Source organism: Thamnophis elegans, chromosome 16, assembly GCF_009769535.1.
Source record: "Thamnophis elegans isolate rThaEle1 chromosome 16, rThaEle1.pri, whole genome shotgun sequence".
Taxonomy (NCBI): domain Eukaryota; kingdom Metazoa; phylum Chordata; class Lepidosauria; order Squamata; family Colubridae; genus Thamnophis; species Thamnophis elegans.
The window spans coordinates 25,687,566-25,715,279 of NC_045556.1; the positions used below are offsets into that span (position 1 = coordinate 25,687,566).

The following is a 27,714-nucleotide window of genomic DNA, read 5'->3' on the forward strand; positions in this document are numbered from 1 at the left end:
GAGCGAGAGAGAAACAGAGAGAGGCAGAGAGAGAGGGAAAAAAATGAGACAGAGACAGAGAGAGAAACAGAGAGAGAGAGAGAGAGAGACAGACAGAGAGACAGGCAGAGAGAGAAACTGAGAGAGACAGACAGACAGAAACAGAGAGAAGCAGAGTGAGGGAGAGAAACAGAGAGAGATAGTGGCAGAGAGAGAAACTGAGAGAGACAGAGAGACAGACAGACAGATACAGAGAGAGAAACAGCGAGAGAGAGAGAAACAGAGACAGAGGCAGAGAGAAACTGAGAGAGACAGGCAGAGAGAGAAACTGAGAGAGACAGGAGAGAGAGACAGACAGACAGAGACAGAGAGAAACTGAGAGCGCGCGAGAGAGAAACAGAGAGGCAGAGGCAAGTAGAGAAACTGAGAGAGACAGCGAGAGAGAGAAACCGAGAGAGAGAGAGAGAGAGAGAGAGAAACATTCAGAGACAGAAGCCAAGAGAGAAAAAGAGAGAGTGAGAGCGCAACAGAGCAACCGAGAGAGAAACAAAGAGAGAGAGAGAGAGAAACAGAGAGAGAGAGAGAGAGGAACAGACAGAGACAGAGAGAGAAACAAAGAGATAGAGAGGGAGAGAAACACAGAGTGAGAGAAACAGAGAGAGAGAGAAATTGAGAGACAGGAGAGAGAGAGAGAAAGAAAGAGAGAGAAACAGACAGATATATAGAAAGAAACTCAGAGAGACAGAGAGAGAGAGAGAAACGGAGAGAGAGAGAGAAACAAAGAGAGACAGAGAGAGAAACCCAGAGAGAATGAGACAGAGAGAGAAACAAAGAGAAAGAGAGAGAGAGAGAGACAGAAAAAGAGAGAGACAAAGAGAGGCAGAGAGAAACAGACAGGGAAACAAAGAGAGACAGAGAGACAGAGACAGAGAGAAACAGAGAGATAGAGATAGACAGAAACAGAGAGAGAGACAGAGAGAGAGAGGAACAGAGAAAGAGAGAAATCGAGAGAGACAGAGAGAGACAGAGAGAGAAACTGAGAAAGAGAAACAGAGAGAGAGGAACAGACTGAGACAGAGAGAAACAAAGAGAGACAGAGAGACAGAGAGAGATAGACAGAAACAGGGAGAGACAGAGAGAGACAGAACACACACAGCGAGAGAGAGAGACAGAGAGAGAAAAAACAGAGATAGGGATAGACAGAAACAGAGGGAGAGAGGGACAGAGAGAGAGAGAGAGAGAGAGGAACAAAGAGAGACAGAAAGACAGAGACAGAGTGTGACCGAGTGTGACAGAGAGATAGACAGAAACAGAGAGAGAGAGAGAGAAACAGAGAGAGACAGAAACAGAGGGAGAGAGAGACAGAGAGAGAGGAACAGAGTCAGAGAGAAACAAAGAGAGACAGAGAGAAACTGAGAGAGATAAAGATAAAAACAGAGAAACTAAGAGAGACAGAGACAGAAACTGAGACAGACAGAGAGAGAGACAGAGAGGGAGAAACAGAGAGATAGGGATAGACAGAAACAGAGGGGGAGAGAGACAGAGAGACAGAGAGAGGAACAAAGAGAGACAGAGAGGCAGACAGAGACAGAGAGAAACCGAGTGAGACAGAGATAGATAGAAACAGAGAGAGAGAGAGAGACAGAGAGAGATACCGAGGGACAGAGATAAAGAGAAAAACAGAGAGAGAAACTAAGAGAGACAGAGAGACAGAAACTGAGACAGACAGACAGAGAGACAGAGAGTGAGAAAAAAACAGGGATGGGGATAGACAGAGAGGGGGAGAGGGACAGAGAGAGAGAGACAGAGAGAGAGAGGAACAAAGAGAGACAGAAAGACAGAGAGACAGAGAGAAACCAAGTGAGACAGAGAGATAGACAGAAACAGAGATAGACAGATACAGAGAGAGAGAGAGAAACAGAGAGAGACAGAAACAGGGGGGGAGAAAGACAGAGAGAGAGGAACAGACAGAGTCAGAGAGAAACAAAGAGAGACAGAGACAGAGAGAGAAACCGAGAGACAGAGATAGAGAGAAAAACAGAGAGGAAAACAAAGAGAGACAGAAACTGAGACAAAGAGAGAGGAAAACAAAGAGAGACAGAAACTGAGACAAAGAGAGAGACAGAGAGAGAGAGAGAGAGACAGAGAGACAGAGAGAGAGAGAGAGAGAGAGGAGTCAAAGGCGGGAGAGTGTAAGCCAAAGCAAACAATTATTCCTGGCAAAGACAAACTCCCCACAGCTACTCCTTAGGTTCCTCCCCTCCAGGTCTTCCTTGTGAGGAGGAGTGGGGTGACCTCCTCCCACGTAGCCTTGCAGCCCTTCTCTGCCTCCCCTCTGCTCTCCTGGCCCTTGGATCAGCAGAGTAGATAACTCTTCATTGTCAGAGATTGACTGCCTATTTATTGGCACCACTGCCAGTCAGCAGCCAATCCTCTGTGTCTGTACAAGGCAGCTCTCCATCTGGTGGACGAACTCCTCCAATGCCTGAGAGTCCGGGGACAGCATTGTCCTCAGCCCTGGGTCAGACTGTCCCTTTGAGAGGCCATGACAGACATAAGCCTAGATGTGCGTCTGCCTTCTCTCTCCCTTGCAGTGCAGTGGCGGCTGCGGTCCAGGCCGAATGATCCGCCAGGTCTACTGCAAAAGCAGCGATGGGCGTGTGGTGCCAGAGTCCCAGTGCAACCCCGAAGCCAAGCCCCTCGCCATTCACCCCTGTGGGGAGAAGAATTGCCCCGCTGGCTGGCTGGCCCAGGACTGGGAACGGGTAAGGGATCCCCAGGGAGGGTTCTGTGGGCTTACGGCTGCCCAGGCCAGATCTGGATCCTTCCTTCTTCTGGCAGTGCAACGCCACCTGCGGCCGAGGGTTGAAGAAGCGGACAGTGCTGTGCCTGGAGATTGTCAGTGGGAAGATCAAAACCCGACCCCCTGCCACGTGCGATGCCACCAAGAAGGAGGCAGAGGAAGCCACCTGCTTTGAGCGTCCCTGCTTCAAGTGGTATACCACCCCTTGGTCTGAGGTGAGGGCCTGGGGGCTTTTGGTTGTGGCGACAGCAGCTTTCGGGAGGAGGATTGTGGAAATACCCCTGGGGCACATGGGTTGTGTAACAGGCTTAATGTGAGATAAGAATGGCCCCAGCAACCCATAGGTGATGGCTCTTTGGCTAAAGGAAGGCCAACCTGCCCTGTGGTAATTCAATTTGTGGGACAGAAAGCCAAAATAGAAACTTCCAGGGAAAGGTGGCCATGATCGACCTGCAGTGGCTGAACCAACCAACTGGATTTCAGTCCTTCCCCACCCCAGCCAACTGGACTCTCCGGGGCTCTGCCAGCCTGTCCCGTGCAGGACAGAGCAAAGCCCACTCAGGGGTTTTTAGCGGTCAGAGGAATTTAAGAACCAGGAAAGTTCACAATGGCTGCCCCAATTAATGCCCTTCATGTTCTCCTGTGCGCTACTTGGGGAATCCAAGCATGGGTTAACTTTGTCCATTAGCCTAGAGATTGAATTATGTAAATTGATGGCCATACCTCCTCTGACTGAAATAGTTCAGTTTTTTAACTCAGTCCAGCCTAAAGAGACGCAAAAACCTTTCTCTCTAGGTTATTGGACTTCTCTAGTCCGGTTAAGACAGCTACAAGAGAGATTAGCTCCAGAGGATTTGCGCCTTCATCAGGATGTCATCAAACTGGTGGATGTCATCCAACATAGCTTCTTGTTGCCTCTTATGGCTACGCCATTGGCAGGAGGATGTACGCTCCTGCACCTTGCTTCCACCCCCTTCAAGGGAGGTCCCTCTTTGGAGCGGCACTTGACCCCATATTGATTGAGACGAGGGACAAGCGAAAGCTGCTCCCTTCGACCACCAGGCGGACGGATAGGCGGCAAGAACCTTACCCTTGGCGGCAGCCATTTCGTGCAGAGGATTCGGGATATACTCCCCTTCCCTATACCTCTCTATTTAACAGATCCTTTTCTCAGCCTCAGGACAGGTTTCAGGATAGATCCAATACTAGGGACAGAAGTAGACACCAACACCAACAATAGACCCAGGCCCAGCGGCCTTTTCATGGCTCCAACAACTGGTCCTTTCGTAGGTACTGGTGACTTGCACGAAGTTGGCCCTATTGGCGGGTGTTTAGCTGCCTTTGCCCACCAATGAGAAGCCACAACCTCAGATGCCTGGGCTTCTCCATACTTATCCTAGTTCCCAAGAACTCGGGAGGATGGCAGGACATCCTAGACTTGAAATGGCTCAATTTCTATCTAAAGTACCAAAAATTCAAAATGCTTGGATTCCTCTCGCAGCGCACATAGAAGGACTGTTCAAGTAAGTCAACAGTCATTCCAAGACTAATGATCCCCTGGCCAGTTCCCTGCCCGGAACCTGATGTCCTTTCCCTGCTCAACAGATACTGTGTCTCCGGGCTTCCAAAAAAGCACACCTGGTTCCAATTATGCCTGATGCTCCAGGCCGTGAGAGGCTCGCATTGGCCTGTCAGCCATGATGGCTCATTGGTCACTGTCTGGAGCTCCCGCAGGTCTTGCTGCACTGCCCAGAGCCAGTGGGGTTTCTGGGAAGCAGAAATGACCCCAGCAAGTCCCTCTCCCCTGGAACCTTCTCTGCAGATGCTCCAGCAATAGCAGGGCAGGCCTTGCTATAAATATAGGGGCAAATATAGGGGCAAAGGGGCAGAGAGTCCCTCTTGGCATGCACAGCTGTTGCCCCCCCCCCCCAGCATAGAGGAAGAAGCTGTGGGGTGCTGAGTTAAGAACAAATTTCTTAAGAGTCCCAACACATAAAATAAATGAAACTCACGAGAGATGAAATGTGCAACTTCCCTCCCGCAGCTGCTTTGGATGGGCTTGGGAGTAGTAGGGCTGGGGAAGGCGGATTGTCTCCTGGGCTTCCTGCATTAGGACACTGCACCAATTTGAAAGCAGCAGCAGCCCATCGATTGCAGCCAAGAGCTCAGGAGTGATGATGTTGGCTCACCTGCAGTGTATTTAAAACAGCTGCAAAACTACTAGTTTCCTCCTGTTTCTCTTCCTCCTCCTCCTCTTCCTCTTCTTTGCGTGCCACCTTTTCTGAAGGGCTGGAACTCCTTTTGAATTGTTCTGGTTGAACAACAGAGCTGTTGTTCCTCCCTCCCAGTGCACAAAAACCTGCGGAATTGGAGTGCGGATGCGTGATGTCAAGTGTTACCAAGGGAAGGATCTTGTCCGTGGGTGTGACCCACTCCTGAAACCAGTTGCGAAGCAGACCTGTGACCTCCATCCTTGCCCAACAGAGCCACCAGGTTAGCTGGGATGCCTGGCAGACGGGGGGGGGGGAATAGCTTAAGTGCCATCAGCAAGCCATGCCCAGCAATGTTGGAGCCCCGGCACTGGGAAATCCAGTTTCTGTCTCTTTCCTGGTCCTTATGCTGATCTGACCACAACCTTCCACGTGAAACATCTGATGAGTCTCCCCTTTCCAGAAGTGGACTCAGAAGTTCTTCCCTTGGCCACCCCCCCCCCCCCCCCCACGAAGGACTTCCTGGCAATTTGCAGTGGAGAGGGGTTGGGGGGGTCTGTGCCAGGTCACCTGAGGGGAGGGAGGACCCCCTCCTTTTACCCTGAGGAGGTAGCAGCTGAAAGGAAGCAGACTCAACCAGGAGCAGAAAGAGACCGATGCCCACGTCAGCTGGAGGAAGGGGAATGCCCGGATCATCTGTGGAACTTTGAATTCTTTGGGCAACTTCAATAAGAGGGTTGCCTTGAGCTTTTCTTTTTCAGGAAGAAAATGCACCCCAAGGAATGTTATTTTAGCGGAAATATTTTGTGTGCACCATTTTGTCAGATGCAGTGTTGGTGCAGATCAGAGGTTCAGGAAAACCCCCAGTTCTTTGCCCACCCTCAAAGACCTCGTTCAAAATAAAACAGTGGGGTTGATGCTGCATGGGTGACCAAGAGCCAGAAGGGAGACCAGCCCATATCCCTTGCTGAGGCATCATTGATGCTGCTCAGTGCTTGGGCAGACAAGGTGGAGGCTGGCACTGGGACAGGCACTGGGGCCCAATGTGGCTCTCCCTCTTGCCTCAGATGACCTCCCTGACCTTGTGGCCCTCCCACAGACGACAGCTGCCAGGACCAGACAGGGACCAACTGCGCTCTGGCGATTAAGGTGAACCTCTGCGGCCACTGGTACTACAGCAAGGCCTGCTGCCGATCCTGCCGCGTACCCCGTTCCTAGAAGGGAGCAACGGCGTCCCATGTCCAAGGAGGTGCAACCGGAGCTTAGCGCCATCAGGCATCACCTAGTGGTTCTCGCTTCTCTTTTCCTCCAGCCGTGAAGGGGAACCCCCCCCCTTTGACCCCCAACGTCGCCTGCAGAATTCTGGATTTTTCTTTTAATTCACTGCGCAAACTTTTGATCTACTTGTATAGAGCTTGCCAGGCTGGCTTTGCTTTCCTGTTACTGGCACATCGCCTGCTGCAGGACTGGGCTCAAGTCAGAATGCCCTCCCCTCTCAGCCTTGGCTCTTTCCTTCCACTTCTCTGCCTTAAGAGTCTGTCTCATGATCCCCTGAAGGCTTGGAGTGAGGCACACCCCAAATAAAAGATATGCTGAACCCTTCTCTCTAGTCCTGCAGTTAATAATTGCCCCACGTGTTGCAATGAAGAATATTTGAGTACCCACATCCATTTTGGTGGGAATTGGTCGGAATGGCGTTTGCATCAGCTTTAGATACTAAAATGGCAATCATATCACTAAAGGCAGAGGAACTTCTATCATTTCAGGCTCAGGTACCTTGTCTTTATTCTCACTCAGTAGTAAATATAAATTAATGAAAGGCAGGTAATAAAATCCACTAAATATAACATGTAAGTGCACATCTGGCAGAAATGTGTTATTGTAATTGAACTCTTAAATGCATGCCAGCATATTGTATAAGATAAGGAAAACATAGCTGCCCTTTATAACTCAAAAGGGCCGTGGAGTCTTAATGTATTTGTTTACAAAATAATAAACTTTATCCCTTTTACTGTTGAATGGTACTTGTAAATGTACTTTAAATAAGGTTTCTGATATTTAGGGTGACAGCTCAGTCCTTGTAAGTTTTTTTTCTATTGGTTTTGGCAAATGGAAACTATTCTACTATTCTGAGTATATTCAACAGGACCGTATCAGCAGTAGAGTTCTTCTGATTTTACGGTTCTATGATCTTCCATGACTGGAAACGGACACCTAATGTTAGAATCGCCATTAAAAAGACACAACAAGGAATGTTCTTCCTGTGTCAACTCAGGAAGTCCAGACAGTCCCCAGGAGCTGTTGATACAGTTCTACAGAGGAATTGTTGAGTTTCATCTATATTTCTGTAACTGTTTGGTTTGGTACAGATACAGACTCCAATGGGTGGTTAGGACTGCAGAAAAAACAACTGCAAGCAGCCTGCCTTCCATTGAGGACCCATATACCACACTGGTCACAAGGAGGGCCGAGAAAATATCTGTAGACACCTCACATCCTGGGCATAAACTGTTTCAACATCTACGGTCAGAACGGTGCTATAGGGCAAAACCAGTAGACCCAGGGACAGTTTTTTCTCTCATACCATCACTCTGCTGAACAGCTGTCTAATCTTTGTGTATTATATTATTATTACTATTATTATTATACAATTGTATCACAGCGGCCAGTTGTTTCGCCGGATTTGGCATTGGTTACTAGTCGGGCCCCACCCAGAGGCCTAGGACGTTGTAACGTATTTTCGTAATATGTGTGCAGATCCAAGCAGTGCGGCTTTTTGCATTTGACTGATGGTGATTTTGTCAATTTTTAACTGTTTTAAATGTAATTCCAGTGCTTTTGGAATAGCACCCAGTGTGCCAATTACCACTGGAATTATCACTGCTGGTTTGTGCCATAGTCGTTGAATTTTGATTTTTAAGTCCTGGTATCTTGCGATTTTTTCATGTTCCTTCTCGGCGACCCTGCTATCACCTGGTATTGCGATGTCTATGATTGTGACCTTATTTTTCTCAACCAGTGTGATGTCTGGTGTATTATGCGCCAGTATTTTGTCCATTTTTATGCGAAAATCCCACAAGATCTTAACCATCTGATTTTCGGTGACTTTTTCAGGCTTATGTTCCCACCTGTTTGTTGTTGTTTTAATATTATTATTTTTGCACAAATTCCAATGGATCATTTGTGCTACTGAATTGTGCCGCAATTTATAATCAGTCTGCGCGATTTTTTTACAGCAGCTGAGTATGTGATCAACAGTTTCATCAGCTTCTTTGCAAAGTCTACATTTGGCATCATCAGCTGATTTTTTGATTTTCGCCTTAATGGCATTGGTGCAGATAGCTTGTTCTTGCGCAGCCAGGATTAGTGACTGTTTCTTTCTTTAATGTACCTGTTGTTAACCATAACCAAATTTGTTCACTGTCCACTTTATCTTTTATTTTTTCCAGAAATTGGCCATGCAGTGCTTTGTTCTGTCAACTCTCCATTCTTTATTTTATAACATCTTTTCTGTATTCTTGTTTCGTCTGTTGGACCTTCAATAGATTTTTGTTCTTTACTTCAATTAATAGATAGCAATAGCAATAGCAGTTAGACTTATATACCGCTTCATAGGGCTTTCAGCCCTTTCTAAGTGGTTTACAGAGTCAGCATATTGCCCCCAACTATCCGGGTCCTCATTTTACCCACCTTGGAAGGATGGAAGTCTGAGTCAACCCTGACCCGGTGAGATTTGAACTGCCGAACTGCCGAACTAGCAGTCAGCTGAAGTAGCTTGCAGTACTGCACTCTAACCACTGCGCCACCTTGGTTCTTGACTTTCTTTTAAATAATCAGCCAGTGCATGTTTTTCTTCTTCAACTATTTGCTTCACTTGTAATAATCCTCTGCCACACCCACCATTTTGGGGGCAGGTATAGTCTATCAGTATCACCACGTGGATGTAAACTGTAATGCATTATCATTAGTTTCCTGGTTTTTTGGTCCAAAATGTCCAAATCAGCTTGTGTCCGGTTAACTATACCAGCTCTGTATCTTATAACTGGTATTGCCCAGGTATTTATGGCCTTGATTGTATTTCCACCATTCAATTTAGATTTCAAAATTTTCTTAACTCTGTTGGTGTACTCTCCCCTGAAAATAGTTTTTACTTCTCCATGCTTGATGTTATCCAACTGCAGAATGCCTAAATATTTGTAGGCTTCATTTTCATTGCATTTAATTAGTTGGCATTATTATTATTATTATTATTATTATTATTATTATTATTATTATTATTGTACAATTGTATCACAGCGGCCAGTTGTTTCGCCGGATTTGGCATTGGTTACTAGTCGGGCCCCACCCAGGGGCCTAGGACGTCGTAACGTATTTTCGTAATATGCGTGCAGATCCAAGCAGTGCAGCTTTTTGCATTTGACTGATGGTGATTTTGTCAATTTTTAACTGTTTTAAATGTAATTCCAGTGCTTTTGGAATAGCACCCAGTGTGCCAATTACCACTGGAATTACCACTGCTGGTTTGTGCCATAGTCGTTGAATTTCGATTTTTAAGTCCTGGTATTTTGCGATTTTTTCATGTTCCTTCTCGGCGACCCTGCTATCACCTGGTATTGCGATGTCTATGATTGTGACCTTATTTTTCTCAACCAGTGTGATGTCTGGTGTATTATGCGCCAGTATTTTGTCGGTTTGTATACGGAAATCCCACAAGATCTTGACCATCTGATTTTCTGTGACTTTTTCAGGCTGATGTTCCCACCAGTTTGTTGCTGTTTTAATATTATAATTTTTGCACAAATTCCAATGGATCATTTGTGCTACTGAATTGTGCCGCAATTTATAATCAGTCTGCGCGATTTTTTTACAGCAGCTGAGTATGTGATCAACAGTTTCGTCAGCTTTTTTGCAAAGTCTGCATTTGGCATCATCAGAGGATTTTTCGATTTTGGCCTTAATGGCATTTGTGCGGATAGCTTGTTCTTGCGCAGCCAGGATTAGTGACTCTGTTTCTTTCTTTAATGTACCTGTTTTTAACCATAACCAAGTTTGTTCCCTGTCCACTTTATCTTTTATTTTTTCCAGAAATTGACCATGCAGTGCTTTGTTCTGCCAACTCTCCATTCTTGATTTTATCACATCTTTTCTGTATTCTTGTTTTGTCTGTTGGGCCTTCAGTAGATTTTTGTTCTTTACTTCGATTAATAGATGTTCTTGACTTTCTTTTAAATAATCAGCCAGTGCACGTTTTTCTTCTTCAACTGTTTGCTTCACTTGTAATAATCCTCTGCCACCTGATTTTCGGGGCAGATATAGTCTATCAGTATCACCACGTGGATGTAAACTGTAGTGCATTGTCATTAGTTTCCTGGTTTTTCGGTCCAAAAGGTCCAAATCAGCTTGTGTCCAGTTAACTATGCCAGCTGTGTATCTTATAACTGGTATTGCCCAGGTATTTATGGCCTTGATTGTATTTCCACCATTCAATTTAGATTTCAAAATTTTCCTAACTCTGTTGGTGTACTCTCGTCTGACAATAGTTTTTACTTCTCCATGCTTGATGTTATCCAACTGCAGAATGCCTAAGTATTTGTAGGCTTCATTTTCTTTGCATTTAATTAGTTGGCCATTGGGCATTTCAATTCCCTCAGATGCAGTGATTTTGCCCCTTTTTATGGATACAGTGGCGCATTTTTCCATGCCAAACTGCATTGAAATATCGGTGCTGAATACTCGGACTGTATTTGTCAATGATTGGATTTCTATTTCTGACTTTCCATAGAGTTTCAAATCATCCATATATAGTAAATGCGAAATTTTTTCAGCTTTTTTGGCTGTTTGGTAGCCTAATTTCATTTTTTTTAAGATTACTGATAGTGGGATCATTGCGATGATGAAGAGAAGAGGTGAAAGTGAATCACCCTGGAAAATTCCTCGCTTGATATTAACCATTCCGTAGCTCTCATTCCCTACTGCCAACTCAGTTCTCCATTGTTTCATTGCCTTTTCAGTAAAGGATGTAATATTTTTGCTAATGCCAGTTGTTTCTAAGCATTTTATGATCCAACTATGTGGCAGTGAGTCAAATGCCTTTTTGTAATCAATCCAGACCATATTCAAGTTCGTTTTTCTGTTCTTACAATTTTCTAATATCATTTTATCAATTAGAAGCTGATCTTTTGTGCCCCTGCTCCTTCTTTTGTTGCCTTTTTGCTCTACTGGCAAGATGTTGTTTGTTTCCAAATAATCCATCATGTTATCTGCAATAATGCCTGTGAGTAATTTGAAGGTTGTTGGCAAGCATGTTATTGGTCTATAGTTTTCAGGTGTTGTTCCTTTAGTTGGATCTTTCTGAATCAAGTATGTTTTTCCAGTTGTCAACCATTCATCAATTTGGCCCTTTTGTAAAATTTCATTCAGTTGCCTGGCCAATATTGCATGTAAACTGGTCAGATATTTGAGCCAGAAACCATGTAATTGGTCCTTTCCAGGTGATGTCCAATTCTTTACCTTTTTAACTCGATTTTTGACCATCTCAGTTGTTATTTCTAATACTTGCATTTGTTTGTTGCCAATGCTTTTCTCAAAGTCATGTATCCACTTTGCTTCCTTGTTGTAGTCCTTTGCATTTTCCCACAATTCTTTCCAGAATTTAACTGTGGCCTGTTTTTCTGGTTTTTCACTTTTGGTGTCACCATTTACATTAAGACTTTGATAAAAACGCCGTTGGTCTGATCGAAATTGCTGATTCTGTTTATATTGGATGATTCGTGCCTCATATCTTTCAATTTTTCTAGCTGTTGCTGTTATCTGCTGTTTTACAATCTCTACAGCTTCATTGATGTTTCTTGTATCCAATCTATATATAAAAATAGTTTTTACTTCTCCATGCTTGATGTTATCCAACTGCAGAATGCCTAAATATTTGTAGGCTTCATTTTCATTGCATTTAATTAGTTGGCATTATTATTATTATTATTATTATTATTATTATTATTATGTGGTTAATCTTTGGTGAGATTCACAGCCTTTGGGGCTGGTTGGTAGCTCAACAGCTCGAGTCCTAACCAAGGACCTAGAAACTGTTAAGGTAACGTCGAAGGATATAAGCTGTTCCAAGTAGGGTGGTTTTTTGTAGAATCAGAATGTTCAAGTCTGATAAATTTAAAATTTCCAAATAGCGAGGTAGCCCTTTAGGTATTGCTCCAAGGGCTCCAATTACAATCGGGACAACACACAATTTCTTTTTCCACAGTCACTCAACTTCAATGTGCAAGTCCCGGTACTTCGTGATTTTTTTCTTGCTGTTTATCTTCAATTCGTGCATCTCCAGGTATTGCAATGTCAATGAACCATACTTTTTTTCTTTTCAACTATTGTTATGTCAGGTATGTTGTGGGCCAAGTGCCTGTCAGTCTGGATTCTCAAGTCCCACAAGATCTTGACTTTCTCATTCTCTAAAACCTTCTCAACCTGATGGTCCCAGTGGTTTTTGCTGTACTCAAATCCAAACTTTTGGCACAATTTCCAGTAAATGATCTTAGCAACGTGGTCATGGCGTTGTAGGTAGTCAGTTTGTGAAATTTTGCTGCACCCTCTGATCAAGTGGTCGACTGTCTCGTCTTTCTCATTACAGAGGTGACATTTGCTGTTGGTGGTAACATGTTGAATTTTTGCCTTCATGTAGTTTGTGGCTAAGGTTTGTTCTTGAGCTGCCAAAATAAAGCCTTTTGTTTCTTTTTTCAGTGCTCCTGATCTTAACTAGTTCCAAGTTAGCTTTTGGTCAGCTTTGCCTTCGATACTTTTCAAGTATTGGCTATGCATAGCTTTGTTTTTCCTATTTTCAGCTTGCTTCTCAATTACTTCTTTCTTATATTCAGGTTTTGAATTAGTTGTCTTTTAAAGGCCTCCTTTATTTACTTCCTGACATAATCATTGGTTCTTCACTTTTCTGGATGTAATCATTCAAGCTGTGTTTTTCTTCTTCCACAGTCTGTTTTACTTATAGGAGTCTTCGACCACCCTCTGCTCTTGGTAGATATAATCGGTCAACATCACTTTTAGGGTGCAGAGCATGATTCATTGTCATAAGCTTCCTTGTTTTTCTGTCCAAATTGTCCAGCTCCATCTGGGTCCAGTCAACTATTCCTGCAGAGTATCGAACCACAGGTATAGCCCAGGTATTTATGGCTTTTATGATGTTTCCTCCATTCAATTTGGACTTTAATATCTTGAGAATTTGTCGAATGTACTTGGAAGTTAATTCCTTGACTTTATTATGCATTAAGTTAGAGGCCTCTAAAATCCCCAAGTATTTGTAGTCTTCTTCTGGTTTTACTGCCTTTATCATTTCTTCATTCTCAAGTTCTATTTCATCATCTTCTATGACCCTGCCTGCTTTGGTTGCCATTGTTGCACATTTGTCAATTCCAAACTGCATACTAATGTCTTGGCTAAATTCTTTTGTGCTTTCAATTAATAAATCCAGTTCAGTTTTCATTTTACCAAACAGCTTCAAATCATCCATGTACACCAAGTGTGAAATTTTCAGTCCTTTCTTTGCAAGTTCGTATCCACAGTTCATCTTCTTCAAAATGATTGTCAGTGGTAGCATTGAGAGTATAAAAAGGTGAAAGGGAATCGCCCTGGAAAATGCCTCGTTTAATTTCAACTTCACCCAGTTCTTCTTCATTAGCTATAAGCTTCATTTTCCAGAGGTTCATTGAAGTTTCCATGAATTTTTGTATGTTGCTGCTGATGCCAAAGATTTTCAGGCATTTCTTGATCCAGCTATGGGGAACTTAATCAAACACTTTCTTATAGTCTATCCAAGTCATGAACAGGTTGGTTCGTCTTTTCTTTGAATTCTTTAGGATTAACTTGTCAATCAGCAGTTGGTCCTTTGTTCCTCTTGAATTTTTGCAGCATCCTTTCTGTTCTACAGGAAGCACGTTGTTTCTTTCCAAGTATCCATAAATTTGGTTTGCAATGATACTAGTAAGGAACTTGTATGTTGTTGGCAAACAGGTGATTGGCATATAGTTTCTAGGGTCCTTTCCTTTTTCTTTATCTTTTTGGATCAAAAATGTCCTTCCAGTTGTCAGCCATTCATCATTTTCTGGTGCTTTTAAGATCTGGTTCATTTGGGCTGCCAATCTTTTGTGCACACTTGTAAGTGCTTTTAACCAGAAGCCATGTAACTCATCTGGTCCAGGTGCACTCCAGTTCTTCACTTTTCTTGACTGTCTTTGCACCATTTCTTTTGTTATTTTCACATCTTCCATTTTATGCACTTTAATAGAATTCTCAATCTGTTTGATCCATTTTGCTTTTCTGTTGTAGTTCTTGTTGTTTCCCCACAAATTCTTCCAGAATTTCAGAGCTTTGTCTTTATCAGGCTTTTCATTTGTTGTTACTCCATCTCCACCTTCTAAGCTTTTGTAGAACTGGTGCTGATTTGCTCTGAACTGTGAGTTTTCCTTGAACTGAGTTACTTGGTTTTCATACCTTTTAATCTTTTCAGCAACGGCAACAACCCTCTGCTTCAGCTCTTCAATTACTACTGCAATCTCCTTATTCTCCAAATCGTATCTTACTTCCAGGCTGCTTTTGACCTGCTTGTTCTTTAGCTACCCTTGCCTTAGGTTCTTCAAGTTGCTCAAGTCTCCACGAAATGTTTTGATCTTCAATTCCAACCGAATTTTCCATTTAGGCTTCCTCTTCTTGCCTCTTTGGTTCTTTTGTATTTTCAAACCCAATTCTTTGGTGGTTATGAAAGGCTGCTGCATACATCAGCTAGTTCGTTTCAGCTAATGTAGTGGTTTGAATGGTTTGCACAGCCTCATTGACCTTTTTTAGTACCTTTCTCAATTCTTTCTGGTTCACTTGGTTCAGCTTTGGCAAACGTGTTTTTTCAGCATCTTCCATTTGATGGTTTATTTTCTCAGCTAATTGAGCAATATCTGTTGTTGTTTGTTCTTTAGTGTTTTCTTGCTCTTTATCTTAATCCATTTCAGCATCCTCTTCCTCCCTTTCTTCCTCAGTTCACTTTTGAGTTTGCTTGATGTTACTCTTGATGATTCTTGATGTTACTCTTCTTTGTTGGTATACTCAGACCATTAGTTGCTTTCTCTTCGATTCCTATTAATTCTGCTGTAGTGAAAAATTTGTGACTTAGAATTACACGTCGTTGGTTCATTAGCCTTTGTTCACTAATATCACAATCCGTGTGGTTCACCTTCCAAATCTGATACTACTACATCATCATCATCATCATCATTATTTTGTCTTCTTTACTGCATGTAAACTGGTCAGATATTTGAGCCAGAAACCATGTAATTGGTCCTTTCCAGGTGATGTCCAATTCTTTACCTTTTTAACTCGATTTTTGACCATCTCAGTTGTTATTTCTAATACTTGCATTTGTTTGTTGCCAATGCTTTTCTCAAAGTCATGTATCCACTTTGCTTCCTTGTTGTAGTTCTTTGCATTTTCCCACAATTCTTTCCAGAATTCAACTGTGGCCTGTTTTTCTGGTTTTTCACTTTTGGTGTAACCATTCACATTAAGACTTTGATAAAAACGCCGTTGGTCTGATCGAAATTGCTGATTTTGTTTATATTGGATGATTCGTGCCTCATATCTTTCAATTTTTCTAGCTGTTGCTGTTATCTGCTGTTTTACAATCTCTACAGCTTCATTGATGTTTCTTGTATCCAATCTATATCTTCTGATTAGCCGATCTATGATTTTGTTGTTTTTAAGCCGTTGCTCATGCATGTTCTTTAAGTTACTAGCATCTGCCCTTAATTTTTTGATTTTTTGTTCTAAACGGATTTTCCACTTTGGCTTTGATGCTTTTTCTGTTGTGTGACTAGGTACTTTGATTTTAATGCCTAGTTCATTAGTGACTATTACAGCTGCGCTGTACATTAACTGATTTGTTTCCAAGATGGATCCCGGTTCAATTGTTGAAAACACTGCATTAACCATTTTCATGATAGGGGCCAAAATTTTCTTAGGCACAGTTTTTAGTGATGGTAAACATTGCCTTTCCTCATTAAGCAGAAAATGCTCCATAATCTTATCCTTCAATTCTTTTTGTTTTTGAGTTAGTTCATCAGTTGGTTCAGTGATAACTGGTTCTAGTGGTGGTGATGTTATTTCCTCCCCGAGAGCTTCTTCTGGGAGTTCTACTATAATGCCTTTAGTTGTGTCTTGAATATCAGTTATTTCCGCTTGTGATATTGTTTTTTGGGTTTTGCAATTTGCCTGAATTTTCTCAAGTTCAACTTCACTAAACACTTTATTCCGTATAATAAATCGCCTTTGATCTGCTAGTCATTGTTCACTAACATTTGAATCTGGATATTGTTCTTTCCATAATTCATACATTCGCTTTAAATAACCTCTTTTTTCTGGCTCTGAGTTGTAGTAACAGGCCATTATGGCACGGTTTTCATCTGCACTATATTTTTGTCGTTTTGTTGGCTGGTCCACTTGTAGCCCACTTGTTGACGGATGTCCAGGGACCCCAACATCCGCCACGGCCCTTGTTAACCCATGCGACGACCGATGTGGTATGGAATTCTTATTTGTTTTTTTCACCATATTGTATGGGTTGGCGGGTTTTTTTTTACGGGACCAGATGCCAACCTGACCCCAACCCTCCTCCTTTCTCATCCTGGCTTGGGACCGGTAATGGCGGAGTTGTTGTTGTTGTTGTTGTTATTATTATTATTATTTTATAGTTTTGCAAGCACACTGAAAGCTTGTGTGTATAGTCACACTTGGCCAAGTAGAGTATTCAATTTGATTCAAAAGGAAGAGAAGAAAGCCATCCAGAAGAGATGCCATAGGAAGGGGCTCCACGCTCAGCAGACGTGGCATCTCTTTTTTAAATTATTTTTCCCCTCTTTATTTTCCATAGTTTTATACATTTATAATATAACATACAAAAAGAATACAGAAGTAAATATCAGGGAAATTAGGAAAGGAAAAAAGGAAGTGAATAATGGGGGAAAGCAAGGGAAGAAGAAAGCAAGGCATTGACTTTGGTGCCGTAAAATAAGGCATTAAGACAAGGCAGGGTGGCATCTCAAGGCCACATTCCAAAGAGGGTGAGAGGGCCAGGGTTGGGGTGAGAGGCAGGTATTTTAAGAGAAAAAATTGGTGCCCCCATTTCTTAAATCCCCATTTTATAAAAGGGCTTCCCCTTTTGCCCCCTCCATACTTGTGGGCCAGAAAATGGATGAAGCACTCCCCTCACCCCCTTTTTTTCTTAAAGGTGTTTAATAATTTCCTTAAATACAGTGAAAGAAACACTTCATTTGGTAACAAGTCAAGGTAAGTTGTTTTTATTTTATTTTCGGAATCCAGAAGTCCTGTACATTTTATCACAAGTAAAGATAAATGAAAATTCATGAAATAGTTTGAATTTATTTCAAAGATATATAAAGGGGAAAAATAAATAGCCATACTTATAAGCAACAAATCGTAGCATTTTTAAGAGTGCCACTGAAACCAATACAAATTTTAAGAATTATACAAAATAGTTTTGTGGAAGCAGCAACTAGTTACAGATCACTGAAGACCAACATGAATGCATTTTATTGGATGCAGCCAAAGCAAGACATGAACATTAATTCCAAATTAGATGGAAAAAGCCCACCTGCATCAGTGACGCTACTGACTCGTCTCTGAACTGGCACCCATTTCTCCTTCTTGTCCTCTTGGGCTCTCATGCCCTGGGCCCGCTCCAGAAGAGTTTGAATAGATTGAACTCAAACTGCCCAACCAGGTCAGATTCCCATCGTCCCCAGCACCTAATTTGTGAGTGCCAGTTTTACAAACTACCTGAACACACTGTCAGCCTGCAGGGAAACCAATTTCCTCTGGGCACTCTGGGGCAGTCTCCACCCCACTGCTGCCTCCAGACCCAAAGACCTGGGGGAGCAGTGGTGTGGACTAACTGCCTTTATCTCTGAAGGCCGTCTGTCCTGCTGTCTTTTAAATCTTATCTCCCTGCTGACATCCCATCTAGCCAGGACCCCACTTTTCTGGAGGCAGGTTGAGGGAAGCTGCCTTCTCTAGCAGTCTGCCATTGTGAATGTCGCTGAGCTCTGAACTGCAGCCTTTCTGTCCAAAGAAAAGGCATGCCCCTGTGCCCGCAGAAGTGCCTTGTGCCCACCATCCCTCTGCGTCTGCCTCCTAGACACTCGGAGGGGAAACTGGGATGGTGTGGGGGGGGGAGCAGAAGAGGCCTAGAGCACACCACAGTCCCTCTGGTTTGCCTGGCAAAACCAGGGATGCTTTTCATTGCAGGTGAGATACAGGAAGTCCTGCAGTGGGCAACACCACTGTTCAAACATGGGAAAGTCCTGCACCCCCACAGATGCCAATAGAACACCTTCATGGTCCTTGGCAGCCCTCCACCTGCACCGAGCAATGCAAAATAGGGCAGGACCAGCACAGCAGGGACAAGGAAGGCCAGACCCAAACGAAAGCCAAGCTCATCTCAGTTGGACATAGTGGACAGGGACAGTCCTGGCCATGTTTCTGGTATGTTTCTTCTGTTGTTAAAAATACCTCTGACAGCAACGGGGGGGGGGGAGGGCCTGGGGGTGGCTGAGAGGCTCAGAATAGACCAAATGTATGGTGGGGACACTGCAGAGAAGAAGGGAATAGCTGGATTTGCATTAAGCAATTGGCAAAAACATCTGGCTCTGGCTCAGTTCCAGCCTCCTTCCCCACCCCCACCCCCATCAGGGAAATCAGAGGTCATACCTTGTGCAGGCTGAAGGGTGGCAAACCAGTTTGCATATTCATACAAAAGGATGTCCTGTATCAAAAACCTCACCTACAGGAAGAAGAGCTGCTTTGATTGGGGTTTAGAAAACAGACGATCTCTACCAAGACAGCCGTGCTCCTGGCATCATTGAGACAAGACGAGAGAGGAGGAGGAGGCTGGGAAGCCAAACTGCCTTTAGCCTTGGGCCGAGCCTGCGAGCCGAGGGAGGGCATGGCCTCTTCAACCAGGCCGGTCAGACATCCGTGCTGATGCTGCGGCTGCGGGAGAAGGCTTCACGCATGGCGGAGAGCCGGTTGGGATTGAGGGCCTGGAGGCCACTGCTCAGGCCAATGGGAAGCTCCAGGTCTTCTTGGCTGATGGCCTTGTAGTTGACCAGGTCGCCCCCGTTGCGGACCTCCTCTTCAGGCTCCTGCAGGAAGAACGTTGGAGGCTCATACTGGGAGCAGCTGGGACAGCCAGTCCGGGACTGGGAAGACTTCTTGTAGGGGGAGCGGTACAAGGAAGGGCCGTTGGTCAGAGCCACATTACGGTTGCAGTGCAGGGGGGGGATGTGGGAATCTGCAGGGAAGTCGGGCTCATCGCCATCCTCTTCCGACTCATCCTTCTTGCAACAGTAATACTGGAAGAGAGAAACAATTTCCATGGGCCGCCATTCCTTCCCCAGGCCAAGAAATGCTTCTCTACAACCCTCACAGAAACCTCTTCCCAGGGAGCCGGTTCACACATGGTAAAGGCAGCCGGTTTGGACTGGGCTTGCCACAACAGGCAACTCAGCCACCAGCATTCGCAAACCGTGGTTTTTACCTTGTGTGAACCTGGCATGCTCAACTTGGATAAGCAGACTCTGGCTTGGTTTGTAGGAATGCACAATCACTGTCACTCTCACACAACGTTGACACCATGACAGAGACATTTTAAAGAATTCCAGCACATTAGAAAACAGAACAAATGGCCTGCTTCCAACAAAGTAAATATGAAGAGCTTTTTTTTGAAAAGAGCTGACTAAACGTTGAATTGCCAGGTTCTAGTAAGAAGGAAAAAAAGGGACTATCTTCAAAAATAAAGTGACTGCACAAAAACTCTGAGCTGAAAATGAGAAGCCATCAATCTAACCAGAAGGAAAGAGAAGTTTAGATCTCTGTTTTGTTTTGTTTTGTTTTTGAAAAGATTTTTTTATTTTTGGTTAAACAAGCACAACACAAAAAGAAATCATCTTTTGTTACATATTGTAGAAGTGTGTCGATTGGTTACAAATAACTTTCGTGCATCTCTTCCACAGTCATTACTTATAATTCATATCACATTGTATATTTTAAATCAAAAATCTTTATATATCTTACTATCAACATCCCACAATTCTCATTTTACTATAATTGTTTCAACATCCTTTTGCATAAAATAATCCAAAATTGAAAAACACAACCACATAATGACATTTCATTAATTATTTCTAATATAATCCAATAACATTACACCTTTATAACATGTTCTAAGTAAGAATTAATTATGATTGATAACAAAATTTCTAATTTTCTTTTCCAAATCATTGTTTACTATTTGTATTCCAATACTTTTTATTGAGCCAATATATATATATATATATATATATACTGGCTCAATAATATATATATATACTTATAGTTAAATATATCCCTTATCATTTCATTGTTATTATTATAATTGTTATTTATTAATAGAAATTCATTCGCTAATTATATCAGGTTTCCTCTCTTCAAACCAACACGTGTGTCCCTTGTTATCATTATCAATTATTTATTCAACATATCATTCTAAAGATTACTAAATTACTAATCACTAATCATATTGTAGAAGTGTGTCAATTGGTTACAAATAACTTTCATGCATCACTTCCACAGTCATTGCTTATAATTCAAATCACATTATGTATTTTAAATAAAAAATCTTTATATATCTTACTATCAATGTACCACTCTTCTCATTTGACTGTGGTTGTTTCAACATCCTTTTACATGAAATAGTCCAAAATTTTTAAAAAACACAAGCACATAGTAGCATTTCATTAATTATTTCTAATATCATCTAATAACATTACCTCTTTATAGCATGTTCTAAATAAAAATTAATAACAAGGTTTCTGATCCTCCTTTCCAAATCGCTGTTTACAATTTATATCCCAATTCCTTTTATTAAACCAGTACGTACGTATGTACGTACGTACGTACGTACATACATACATACATACATACAAACAAACATACATATATTGTTCACTATATCCCTTGTCATTTCATTGTTATTGTTATAGATATTATTTATTAACAAAAAACCATTCGCTAATTATATCAACTTTCCTCTCATCAAATCAACACATGTATGTACCTTATTATCCTTATCATTTATTTAACATAACACTCTAGAAATTACTAAATTACTAATCACTAATTACTAAAATTAACTATTTTTTATTATCAACTTTCATATATCAGCCTTCCAGTAATAATACAGTCCTTCCAGTAATAATACAGTCTTATTTCTTTTGTCATTTGTGGAATTGATCTTCTATTTATTTCCTTAATAATTTTTTTGTGGACTTCTCTCCGCAGCTTTTTGCTTGTAGTATCACTTAAGTAATCTTGATGCCCTCCATCTGCTATTTTAATCAGCTTATCTTTGGTTGCCAATCTTGCTTCTGAGAAGTTCTCTCTCCTTAAATCCATCGTTTTTCCTCTTTTTTCTTCTTCCATGCCTTGAAATCCGGGGTATAGTTCCTGTTGATCTAATTCCCTTTTCCTTACTCCCCTTTTCCCACTTTCAACCACGTTCACTCCAGTGGTAAAGTAATCAGTTATCTTGTCTTTATAATCATTTTCCCCTTCAATTTTTGGGACTCTGACCCTATCATTTTTTGCTGTTATAAACTCTATTTTTCCATCTTCTTCTCAATTCTCTCTGTTATTTCTAATAAACTTTGAATTCCAACCAAGATATTTTGCAAAGTTATTGTTTCTTTTAAATATTGTGCCATTTTAACAAGCTAGTAGATACTGCCACTCTGGCTTTCAAGGCTTCTTATATCATTTATAATCTTCAAAAAAGAAGGTTCTGTTTCTTTTTTTCTCCCACTGCCAGTAAGACTCTCAAAGTGCACCTGTAAAAACAATTCGTGCCCTTGCTTCTTATCACTTTCTATGAACAAGTTGCCAAGCCTCGAGATACAAAGTCAGTGAGATCAAAAGGAAAAGGGAAAGTGCATTGTTTCAAAAACTCAAGCCTCCAGCCTCCAAATGGCAGTATTGCTTCCCACTCTCTAATGTTATTTCAAACTTAAAGGAAACAGAGTTCTCAAATAGAATTAATAGCAAGTAATAAATGTCCTTCTTGAAATAAAGAAGATTTAATCCATAGGTTAAAAAAATAAAAAAATAAAAAATAGAAGAAAAACTGATCTGTTATCTTTAAAAAAAAGTTGCAAGCACTTCAATCCACAAAATAAAATTAAACACATTATCCAAAGCAATCCAACATAGGTTAATTTCGCTGCTTATTTTCTTCTGCTTTTGGATTTAATTTAACTTTTTAAAAAATTGGGCAGTCTTTTCCAAAACAATAAAATTTCCTCACCAGATGGACACACTTTCTCTTTCTGCTTCCCTTCCATTCTGGAGCCGTCCCAACTTCATCTGCCTGGGGCTGGACTTTTTGTCGCTGGCTTGAAGAATTTCTCTTGGATCAATCAGGGACTTTGCAGTGTCCCTGAGATCAGCAAGACATATTCTTCCTGTTCACTGTATCTATGGGACGGTTAGTTCCGATTGGACCACCCAGTGCAAAAGTATCAGCAGTGGTGTCGGAGCACTGAGACTGCATGTCTGTATCGTCGGGATGTTGGCTCCTCCTCCCAAGTTTAGATCCCTGTTAGGACATCAGCAGGACAGTTAAAATTCAGGGTGCCAAAAGCCATAGATAGGAGGATTTTTCAGCCACCTTCTAAGTCAGAGAAAGAGAAGTTCTCTGACTCATCCCAGGGTGATGACACAGGATGGCGTCTCCCTTGCGCAGTGCAGCAGGAGCCAGAGAAAAGGGGGCTTTAGGCAAGGGGGAGGTGATTGCAAAAGGGGATATCTACTCCTTTCTCCTGCTGTTTGGAGGAGGGTCCTCCAACCATACATCAAGAACAGACATGCCCAAGCTCTGCTTCAAAGGGCCCGTTTCCTCATTCCTTCAAGGCAGGTCCTTATTTTTATTTATTTATTTTTGTCAAGCATATATATAAGATAACAGATAAAAGTATAAACATGATTTTGAATGCATGAAAAGGATATGAATAAAATGGGAGCATTAGGACAGGGACGGTAGGCACACTGGTACGCTTATGCATGCCCCGTAAAGATCTCTTAGGAATGGGGTGAGATCAACAGTTTTAAAGGTTAAAGTTTTGGAGGTTTGGGGAAGAAGCCACAGAATCAGGTAGAGATTCCAGGCTTTGACCACTCTGTTTCTGAAATCGTATTTTCTGTAATCAGGTTTGGAGCAGAGTTGATCCACCTTAAATTTATCTACTTCAGCTGCTGTGGGGAAGAGCGATGGGAGCCATCTTGGTCTTTTGTTCTTCCTTAATGTCCAGTTCCAAAATTGCACTTAATTATGCAAGTCTTATTTCGAGGTTCTGGTCCACCTTAAATTTAGTTAATTCAACTACTGTGAAACCAGAAGAGAAGCCGGGGCCATCTTAATATTTTGCAGAGGGGAAAAAAAGGAAGAAAGGGGGGGGGGAACCCTTCATATTTCCCAGTTCTTGACTCTGTTATTATTCTTTCCCTTGCCACCTTCCACCTCGGGTCGATTATAGCTGCTCAAAATATATCAATTGGAACAAACTTGCAGATTCGGGTACATTTCTCTTTGCCTCCTGCTTTTCCAAATTCTGATTTATGTCAGTTGGTTAATTAAAACTTCCTGCACAGTCAAGGTTAGGTTATCAGTTATTAGTGAGAAGAAGTCCTTTTTTCTTGATTTTTTGCAGTGGCTTAAGATATATTAGTTGGAAGGAATTCAAACAAAGTAAATCCTTCGGAATGTTTGATTTCTATTTCAAATCTAGATTTAGAGTTTGCATTTGAGTGGGTTTGTCACTTCTCTGCTTTCTCCCTTTCTGTCTGAATTTGTTTTTGGGGGGCTAGTGTTTCAACCCTCCATTTTCCTTTCTTTCTTTCTTTTTGAAAAAATCTCGATCTGACCATCAGTATTATTTATGCTCTCAAGATTTCTTTGCCTTTTCCAGGTTTGATTTATGGCTGTGGGTTAGATAAATTTTCTTACCAGTCTTTCATCTCTTCCATACCCTCCTTTTCATTTGCTTTGACTGGAAGTCAGCATCTTGTCCGCCATGTTGCAGACTGCCGCCTGACTCAGATTCAAGGGCAAATCTCTGACCTGTGAGGGACCTGTTGCCTCCCTCTGGCTCTGATGAGATGCTGCCGTCTTCGTCCCCCTCCAAGGGGGGGTTCTGACCCAAAAAAGGACCCCCAGAGTTGGTTTGTCAGGCAGGGTTCATGTGAGGCTCTTCAAAGCTCACATCCCCCACATCTCAGAGGCCACTTGGAGGTTTATCTGTGTCCCCAGGGTCACCTGGTTCCTTTAGTCTGCAATTTTTGTTTCCTCTGGAAATCTGTTCCTACTCAGACATCATTCCAAGGGTCTTCATCCCAAATTGTGTAGCTAAAAGTCTGTAGAGTTTCTCAGTCATCCAGGTTGTGATTGTCCCAAAGGTGCCTTTTGGGGGCAACAACTTTTCTTGTTGTTTTTTTCTTTGAAGACATTTGGCTTCTCATCCAAGAAGCTTCTTCAGCTCTGACAGGATAATGGAGAATGAAAGGATTTATATTCTTTTTATATGCCGTCTACAAGGAATATAAATCCTTCCATTCTGCATTACCACGTTTGGGTTAATACAACAAGCACTTTAGGGGTGACGGAGTAGGCCTTCTTAGCTCCAGATTATTCCAGAAAACTATTTTGCCCAGCTGCAAATCATTAAGTACAAATGCAGTCTGAACAACTACCAATTTGTCTATTGCAGTCTGAACAACTACCTATTTGTCTTCCCTTTCCAAGTCTGCCCTCCAAGGGCAAGGATTTGGCAATTGTCCTTCCCCCTTCGCATTCACTGACCTCAAGGATTTTCCTTTTGGAGTATTCTGAAAAGCAGGCAAGGGTTCTGTGTCTGCATAATTTCAGTGATAAAAGGACCCCCCCCAACTGATCTGGCTTACCAGAGAGTCTTCTAAAGCAAGGGACTCCAACCTTGGCAATGTTAAGTTTGCTGGCTGGGGAATTCTGGGAGTTGAAGTTGTCCAGGCTTAAAGTTGCCAGGGTTGGAGAGCCCAGTTCTAAAGGAGGCCGCTTGTACAGATGCCACTGAAAGAGAAGAGCCTGCTTTGCACAAGCTCTTCAGCAGCTCCCCCACCTGATTGTGGAAATGAAATAAGAGGCAGCAGGGAGGTGCCTTGAGATGTTCTGCACAGCAAAAGGTTTGATTTTTTTCTGATGTGGTCATTTGGCTGTGAGCAGCAGCAGCAGATGCCAATTTTCACATTCCTTAGACTGCCAAAAGTACTCCAAAGCCACTCTCAGCTTTGGCACTCCTGCAAGATTTTTTTTGGAAGGAAAGCCTTCGCTCCTCTGGCAGAGCATGCGTGCAAACGGTTCCACGGGGAAAAGAGCAAACTGTGAATCAAATCTTATGATATAATAAACATGTATGAAATCACATTCCTCAGCCACCCCACCCCAACCACCCCTGATACCCACTGTCTCACACACATGCACACTGTTCTCTGTGAATTCCTACACAAACCCAGCCCAGTTTCGGGTCAAGCAAAATCCTGGCCCAATAAAAACAGGTCTCCCCTAAAACCCAAGAAAAGCAATTGAGCACGCTTGTAGCACAACAGCTCCTCCCCACCCCAGGCATAGAAGTGTAATATTAAATATTTTTTTTAAAACCTCATGTTGTGAAGCAAAATGTACCTGGAGCCTGCAGTAGCAGAGAACAGCGATAATACACAGTAATATGACAGTTGCTAATATTCCGCCGGTGATGACCACAGTCCCCGCGGTCATCCGACCTCTTCCCCATCAACACCTGGAAAGGAGAGCAGAAAGAAGCATGACAAGGGGGTCGTCAGGACAGGGGCAGTGTGGGGGGAGCAGGGGCTGCAAGAGAGAGGCTTGTGGCCGTCAGCAGACTCCATCAGCCCCAGGCAGCTCCTCCAATCACTGAAATTGCGTTTCAGCAACTGCCTATAACTGGGTTGTCAAATTCATGGCTGGGGGGCTGGATCCGGCCCTTGGGGTGCTTAGATCTGGCTCATGGGGCCGCCCTGAAACAGTGAAGGACAAGCCCACGGTGCCTCTGCCAGCAAAAACAGGCTGCATGTAACCCCTCCCCACACCTTTGTTGACAGAGGGTTGCAGGATGCTGCCGCAGCTGAAAATGTATATATAAAAATATATATTATTTTAATCAACATAAATGCTTAGTGACCATTGCATTGTCTGAGTTATTTTACATGCAGTCTAATAATAATAATAACAACAACAGCAACAACAACTGACTATCTACAACGCCATGACCGCCTTGCTAAGATCATTCACTGGAAATTGTGCCAAAAGTTTGGATTTGAGTACAGCAAAAACCACTGGGACCATCAGGTTGAGAAGGTTTTAAAGAATGAGAAAGTCAAGATCTTGTGGGACTTCAAAATTCAGACTGACAGGCACTTGGCCCACAACACACCTGACATAACATATTTGAAAAAAAAAAGTATGATTCATTGACATTGCAATACCTGGTGATGCACAAATTGAAGATAAACAGCAAGAAAAAAATCACAAAAGTATGGGGACTTGCAAATTGAAGTTGAGCGACTGTGGAAAAAGAAATTGTGTGTTGTCCCGATTGTAATTGGAGCCCTTGGAGCAATACACAAAATGCTAAGTCGCTATTTGGAAATTTGAAATTTATCAGACTTGAACATTCTGATTCTACAAAAAACTACCCTACTTGGAACAGCTTATATCCTTCGACGTTACCTTAACAGTTCCTAGGTCCTTGGTTAGGACTCGAGCTGTTGAGCTACCAACCAGCCCCAAAGGCTGTGAATCTCACCAAAGATTAACCACGCAATAATAATAATAATAATAATAATAATAATAACAACAACAACAACAACAACAACAACAACAACAACTCCGCCATTGCCGGTCCTAAGCCCGGATGAGAAAGGAGGAGGGTTGGGGTCAGGCTGGCAACTGGCCCCGTAAAAAAAACACGCCAACCCATACAATATGGTGAAAGAAACGAATAAAAATTTTATACCGCATCGGTCGTCGCATGGGTTAACAAGGGCCGTGGCGGATGTTGGGGTCCCTGGACATCCGTCGACAAGTGGGCTACAAGTGGACCAGCCAACAAAACGACAAAAATATAGTGCAGATGAAAACCGTGCCATAATGGCCTGTTACTACAACTCTCAGCCAGAAAAAAGAGGTTATTTAAAGCGAATGTATGAATTATGGAAAGAACAATATCCAGATTCAAATGTTAGTGAACAATGACTAGCAGATCAAAGGCGATTTATTATACGGAATAAAGTGTTTAGTGAAGTTGAACTTGAGGAAATTCAGGCAAATTGCAAAACCAAAAAAACAATATCACAAGCGGAAATAACTGATATTCAAGACACAACTAAAGGCATTATAGTAGAACTCCCAGAAGAAGCTCTCGGGGAGGAAATAACGCCACCACCACTAGAACCAGTTATCACTGAACCAACTGATGAACTAACTCAAAAACAAAAAGAATTGAAGGATAAGATTATGGAGCATTTTCTGCTTAATGAGGAAAGGCAACGTTTACCATCACTAAA

At 42.4% G+C, this 27,714-nt stretch overlaps 2 protein-coding genes across 6 annotated transcripts in view; one reads left to right on the top strand and one right to left on the bottom strand.

Moving 5' to 3' along the window:
• ADAMTSL2 (ADAMTS like 2) overlaps window positions 1-18,417 on the top strand; it is a 94,535-nt gene extending 76,118 nt beyond the window's left edge. For 2 of the 5 annotated variants that reach the window (XM_032232737.1, XM_032232738.1), the window contains exons 16-19: window positions 2,574-2,744; window positions 2,821-2,997; window positions 5,131-5,275; window positions 6,092-6,999. In XM_032232737.1, the coding sequence (XP_032088628.1) occupies window positions 2,574-2,744; window positions 2,821-2,997; window positions 5,131-5,275; window positions 6,092-6,210 (612 nt within the window). In that variant the 3' untranslated portion in view covers window positions 6,211-6,999. Of the gene's footprint in view, window positions 1-2,573; window positions 2,745-2,820; window positions 2,998-5,069; window positions 5,276-6,059; window positions 7,001-18,315 lie in introns of those variants that run through there. The other 3 variants (XM_032232740.1, XM_032232739.1, XM_032232741.1) reach the window with 3 other exon arrangements.
• FAM163B (family with sequence similarity 163 member B) overlaps window positions 16,722-27,714 on the bottom strand; it is a 68,111-nt gene continuing 57,118 nt past the window's right edge. The window contains exons 2-3 of the mRNA XM_032232742.1: window positions 25,814-25,928; window positions 16,722-19,421 (exon numbers count right to left, since the gene is read on the bottom strand). Of these exons, the coding sequence (XP_032088633.1) occupies window positions 19,035-19,421; window positions 25,814-25,906 (480 nt within the window). The 5' untranslated portion in view covers window positions 25,907-25,928 and the 3' untranslated portion in view covers window positions 16,722-19,034. The remainder of the gene's footprint in view (window positions 19,422-25,813; window positions 25,929-27,714) is intronic.